This window comes from Lactuca sativa, chromosome 6, assembly GCF_002870075.4.
Source record: "Lactuca sativa cultivar Salinas chromosome 6, Lsat_Salinas_v11, whole genome shotgun sequence".
In the NCBI taxonomy this organism is placed as follows: Eukaryota; Viridiplantae; Streptophyta; class Magnoliopsida; order Asterales; family Asteraceae; genus Lactuca; species Lactuca sativa.
The window spans coordinates 32,142,533-32,149,296 of record NC_056628.2 but is presented as its reverse complement, the minus strand read 5'-3'; the positions used below and the strand labels follow the sequence as shown (position 1 = coordinate 32,149,296).

The 6,764-nt window shown below is 33.9% G+C and overlaps 1 protein-coding gene across 1 annotated transcript; it reads left to right on the top strand.

Moving 5' to 3' along the window:
* The first annotated feature begins 1,301 nt into the window (after positions 1-1,301).
* LOC111877582 (carotenoid cleavage dioxygenase 8 homolog B, chloroplastic) lies at positions 1,302-5,644 on the top strand. Its single transcript, XM_023874096.3, has 6 exons — positions 1,302-1,610; positions 2,334-3,077; positions 3,545-3,738; positions 3,854-4,043; positions 4,809-4,911; positions 5,087-5,644. Exons 1-6 carry the CDS (start codon positions 1,326-1,328, stop codon positions 5,230-5,232), a joined length of 1,662 nt encoding a protein of 553 aa, XP_023729864.2. The 5' UTR covers positions 1,302-1,325; the 3' UTR covers positions 5,233-5,644.
* Positions 5,645-6,764: the final 1,120 nt, after the last annotated feature.

The following is a 6,764-nucleotide window of genomic DNA, read 5'->3' as shown; positions in this document are numbered from 1 at the left end:
AGAGACAGTAGGTTATAGTGTTGGTTCGCCATAGTGGTACCAAAAAAAAGAAGGATGGTGAAGACGTCGATGTTACTAAAGATGGAAAAGAAATAGAAGTTTGGGAGGATGAGACAGGGACCAAACACGTAACAAAAATAAACAGTAGGGACCATCCAAGTTAAAAAAAAATAAGTTAGGGACCAAAAACACAAATTCCCTCAAACCACAGGGACCATTCGTGTAATTTACTTTTATTTTTCGTTTTGTTTATATTTGGGTAACTATTTTTTTTGTACACATCTAGGTAACGAACTTGTTAAAAGCGTTCACATCTAGGATTTAACCTGTTATAGCAGGTCATAATGGTCATATGTAAACACTTCCAACAAGTTTGTTACCTAAATGTGTACAAAAAAAAGATAGTTATCCAGATGTGAAAATAACGAAAAATTAATTACCTTAATAAGTCATTTTCCCAAATTAATAGTATATATAATTTACGAGGGGCCAAAATCATCAATATCATAAAGAATTGGACACACTCTTCACCCCCAAAACCAAAAGTTAACCATTCATAAGACCCCTTAAAATTACGTGTTGGCCAGAAAGCTGCCGAAATACCATAAAGTTGTGATGAGACTCTTAACCACCAAAAGTTAACTATTCCTAAGACCCTCAAAATTAATAGTATATACAATTTATAAGGGGCCAGAATTGTCAATATTATAAAGAATTGACCAAACTCTTCACCACCAAAAGTTAACTTTTCAAAAGAACCCTCAAAATTAATAATATATATAATAAAATCAAAGCTATAAGTACATAAAAGGAATATTCCATAAGTTATATATTAAACAACAGACAAAACAACATAGTTTACTATATATTAATTTAGACATATATGTGTGGTTTGAATCAATCTCTTAAAACATATATATTGTTCTGTATCGATTGGATCAAATCCCATTGGGACATAAGAATAATAACTATTTTTTTTTTCGAACGGACATAAGAATAATAATTGACACGACAATAAAGACATTAGTTTATTTTCCAAGTTTGTTCAATTTAATGAACATAAAAAGCCAATTTCGAGACAGATATATAGCAGTCATACAATAACTTTTGTATGCCATTTTTTGTTAACTAGTGAAAAAAACAAAATCTAAAATGCAAGCTTGTCTTGTAGTAAAAAAAGATCCATCAATGAAGATACCTATATGATCAGATTTCCAAGATACCTATATGATCAAATTTCCAATGTTGTTTTCAAACCCTATATAAACCTAACTTCTCCTTCTCTTTTAGTACCACAAATTACTATAACTTTCCCTCTCCTTCCAATGGCATCAATGATTTCATCAATGTCTAGCGTAAAAAGCTATGGCTTTCCCCCAGGCGTGGGTGTCTCTGGAATTGCTAGGATTTCACCCATCTTTGGGATTCCTAGGGTTTCTACCAAGAAAACTAAAACTGCGACTGTGAATGTAGCCACCGATTTGCCAGGGATTCAATCTCCACTTGAGAAAGAAATGGTAGAGGACCGGAAACTAGTGGCATGGACTAGTGTCCGGCAAGAGAGGTGGGAAGGCGAGCTAGTTGTTGAAGGAGAAATACCGAAGTGGCTGGTATGAAACCATATATGATCACTTATATATTCGTGTTATATTGTTTTTCAAAGAAATTGCATATAAATGTCAAATCATGGATCAAATACATTAAAGTTTTGTTAGAGACTTCACCAATCTTTGATTTACATACTCAACAAATATTAGATAGTTTTATATTTCATGATTATATTGTTATAATGAGCTATATATACATGCATACTAAATTAAAGCAACAAAGAATAATTATCTTTTTATCTATATATAACATTAATACACAATATAATATGTAGTTTAATTCACCTTTAACCCAAAATAGGTAACCCTTTTGCTTTATATATATATATATATATATATATATATATATATATATATATATATATATATATATATATATATATATATATATATATATATATATATATATATATATAATATTGGTCTTTTGGGTTGTTTTAAAAACGATAATACCTTAATCCAAAGTTATTTAAAAAGTTTATTAACAAAATACTTGTGACCACGATTGATTTTGATAATAAATTTTCTTGATTTAGCTAAAAGATAAATAAACATTTTAAGTATTTGATTATGAAAAAAAAATCTTATTCATTTATGATTTATGTATATACTCTTTGGAATAAAAGATTCACCCAAGATTAATTACAAGTACCCTATAACATTTTTATCTTTATTAGCTAGTGAAATAAAACGATTATTGATCTATTCTTGTTCTTTTGTGTATAGAGTGGAACGTATTTAAGAAACGGACCAGGGCTATGGCACGTCGGCGACTACAATTTCCGCCACCTCTTTGACGGCTACGCCACCCTAGTCGGCCTCCACTTCAACAATGGCCACCTCACAATGGGTCATCGGCAAATCGAATCTGAAGCCTATAAAGCAGCAAAAAATAGCAACAAATTGTGTTACCGAGAGTTTTCTGAAGTCCCTAAGCACGACAGTTTCCTAGCATACATCGGCGACCTAGCCAACCTATTTTCCGGTGCATCTTTGACGGATAATGCTAACACCGGCGTGGTTAAATTAGCCGACGGCAGGGTGGTTTGTTTAACGGAAACCATTAAAGGGTCGATCGTGGTCGATCCAAATACGTTGGATACGTTAGAGAAGTTTGAATACACCGATTCTTGGGGTGGATTGATTCACTCGGCTCACCCCATAGTGACTGACTCAGAATTCATAACGTTGTTGCCGGATCTGATAAACCCTGGTTATATGGTGGCAAGAATGGATCCGGGTACAAATGAAAGAAAGGTGATTGGTAGGGTTGATTGTCGCGGTGGGCCATCTCCGGGATGGGTACACTCTTTTCCGGTGACTGAACATTATGTGATTGTGCCGGAGATGCCATTGAGGTATTGTGCCCAGAATTTGTTGAAGGCGGAACCTACACCATTGTATAAGTTCAGATGGTATCCTGAATCTAAAGCATTTATGCATGTTATGTGCAAAGCTAGCGGGAAAATTGTAATCTCTCTCTCTCTCTCTCTCTCTCTCTCTCTCTCTCTCTCTCTCTCTCTCTCTCTCTCTCTCTCTCTCTCTCTCTCTCTCTCTCTCTCTCTCTCTCTCTCTCTCTCTCAATACAAAATTTATAAATTTTATAAATGTTTTTAATAGTTTTACATGTTTATATTTGTAAATAGTCTAATCGCTTTTAACAAAACGTCTAAATCTTTTCCATAAGAAGATATATCTTAACAGATGCATAGTCATACATGCATGACATATTGACACCAAGCATTTTGAATTTAAATATTGAATAGTGTAGTGGCTAGGAGATATAAGATCTAGCTAGCAAATGGAGTCGATTTTTATTTAGTTAATGAAAGAGTCAATATAAATCTTTTTTTAAATATATAAATTAAATATCTTTTACTCTCCTTCATAAGATTTCTTGTTCCACACTTAACAAATACGTGTCGGCATTTTTAAAGGTGGCAAGTGTGGAGGTTCCTTTGTTTGTGACATTTCATTTCATCAATGCATACGAAGAGAAAGATGAAGACGGAAGGATTACCGGAGTCATCGCCGATTGCTGTGAGCATCATGCCGACACCACAATCCTTGACAATCTCCGCCTTCAGAACCTCCGTTCATGGTCTGGGGAAGACGTCCTACCAGATGCTAGGTACACAACGTTACATTATGGTTTTCTTAATCCAACTTTATCAATTAATCTCTAGCCAATAAATAGAAAATTCGTCGCATTTTTTATTATATTTATATTCAAATGCATGTTGTAGGGTTGGGCGATTTAGGATACCAATGGATGGAAGTGAAAAAGGAGAGTTATTTGCAGCACTAAATGCAGATGAACATGGAAGAGGAATGGATATGTGCAGTATTAATCCTTCCTTTCTAGGGAAGCCCTATCGATATGTGTATGCTTGTGGTGCTCAACGTCCTTGTAACTTCCCCAACACCCTCACAAAGGTACCATGCTCTAGCTTTCAAATTTATGAACTACAAGTTATTTTGAATATATTTTTTTGAGATATACAATTTATTCTCAAAATTAAGAATGAGTTACAACAATCACCCTACCCTAATATGTTATGAAACTAGCGTGAAATATTATGTTGTTTCGGGGTCGATATACTTTCAAATATGATCAAAGGCTCGAGTATTGGTGGACACGTCTAGTGTGAGAGTTCCATATCCAACATATTAGGCTCATTGTGGGTATTAATGGGGTCTTATGTGTTATGTCCTCCACCTAGCTAACGGTTGTGTACCTTATTTATACCTCATTGTGCTACTTTGGCTGGAGTTGTGTAGATCAACTTAGGTTTGCAAAAAATAACCTTAGGATAGCATGAGTTCGAATGTAGATTAGGCTTCTTGTAGTTCTTATGTTTAATCGCCTAGTGAACTAGTGTTCTGACATGATTTTGTTGATATAGCGTGTCATGGATCCTACATGGAAGTACCCTAAAAGAATTTCCAAGAAAACAACCTCAAACTCCCTTCTTTTGCAGCCTCTTTGTTGAAATAACAAAAAAACTCCAAATATGTCCAAATATCATAATGGTCTTTATTTATGTATTTATAATTATTATTAACTATTTATATATGATGGACCATGTTTATTATGGATCTTCGACTAGCTCCATGGCATGTAAGATGTAACACTTATGCATAAATGATTTAAAATTTCTAAAATAATTACTGTTACGTAAATAATATATTGATTTATAGATCGACTTGGTGGATGGAAAGGCAAAAAATTGGTACGACGAGGGTGCAGTTCCTTCCGAGCCATATTTTGTGGCTCGCCCTGGTGCAGTCGAGGAAGATGATGGTAAGTTTGTAGTGATTGATTTACCATTGTATTCCCCAATACACACCATAATGCTTCAATTGTCTTCTAAGAGACATCATAAACAACACTTTTATTTGCATAAAATCAAGATTTTCACAAACAGTGTTCATTAGGTGTCACACCCCTATTATTGATGGTTTATATTAATGAACAGGAGTGGTAATATCAATGATAAGCGATAAAAATGGGGAAGGATATGCATTAATATTAGATGGATCAACCTTTGAAGAAATAGCAAGAGCAAAGTTTCCTTATGGGCTCCCATATGGACTTCATGGATGTTGGGTTCCCAAGAATTAGGACTAAAATATTGTTTTCAAACTCTAAGTAGGTACATTAGTCTATTTATTCATGAATATGTGTGAGTATGAGATTGTTATTTAGTTAAAACATATTATTTTAGGTATAGATCTTCTAATAGTGTCGTTAAAAAATATCTTGGGGTTGTGATGCTAATTGATCTTCCTGGGCTCTTGGAATGAATCATCATAGTCAGATTGAGATAGTACCAAAAGAAAACACAAGAAGGGTTAGGAGTATTATTGGGGTGTCCAACATAATACTCTTTTATGCTTAAGTTGGGGCTTCAAGACTTTGTGTATATGGAGAGAGAGAGAGAGAGAGAGAGAGAGAGAGTGTGTGTGTGTGTGTGTGAGTGAGTGAGTGAGTGAATGAGTGAATGTATGTGTATGTTTGTATATAAGTATGTGGTGTTGAGATCCCTTGCCCAATTTGTTGCTTCTTATGGGCTTTTATACATGAAGTTGTTGTATTTACAAAATGTAATATTTTTTTCCTTGGCTAGATATGGCGGATTTCATGGACAATATCCATATCTTCCTGTTGACCGATTCAAAGTAATCTACATAGCATTCGACTATCCATATTTGGATGGTGGGTACTCATTAAGCCTTTGACTTAACATGAATCATTTTAATTCAATCATACTCTCGTTTGGACTTTCCATTATGATTATATAGTAAGTGTGTAAGTCCATACGCTATTCAAAATCATGTGGTATTGTTGGAATTATTACTATATATAGTTTTTTAGTATTGAATTTTAAGTGACATGCCATGATTTAACCTGCCCATTACCCTTTTGTGTAAGGCAATTACTTGGCGAAAACTTCATCTTCATTACATTTGTTTCTTCTTCCTTTTGAACGAATGTTTTTTTTTCTTATTTTTGTCTTCTACGATGATTACCTAAAGCCTTGGCGAGGCTACTTTCACGATTACACCTTGTAAAAGCTTATCGAATCATCTATTAGTGTAATCTTAGCATTAAAGATGATGTATGAGTCCTAATGAGTATGATGTCATTGTAAATCTACTCCATGGAAAGATATGGGTATATGACAAATTTCTCGATATTGACCTTCAATTCACATGTAAATGAATCTTTTGATATATTATTAACTATTACTATATACATATGGTTTATATGTAGCAGAATGTTGTATCTAAACTCTTCAGCTTCGAACTACTGTGTAAGCTAGTGGGTGTTTATGTTGACTTTTGACTAATTTTTTTCAATATTATCGAATAACTAGTAGTGGAGATTGGTACTCCATTTTCATGATCAAGAAATGAACAAATAGGATTTTTTTTTTTTTTTGGTGATTGCCAACGTATACTCTTTTAGGAATGAGATTTGAAATCCTGGTTTTTATTAGGGATTTGGCCCTTATTCAAAGTACTACAACATTGCCTTCATCAATGGGCAAAGTGTAAAAGTCCATGTTTTTCTACAGCCAACTCTTGTTGTGGCCACTGTAAGAACTTGGAATTTTTGTATAAGTATTCTAGATTTTTATTATGTGTTTTAGG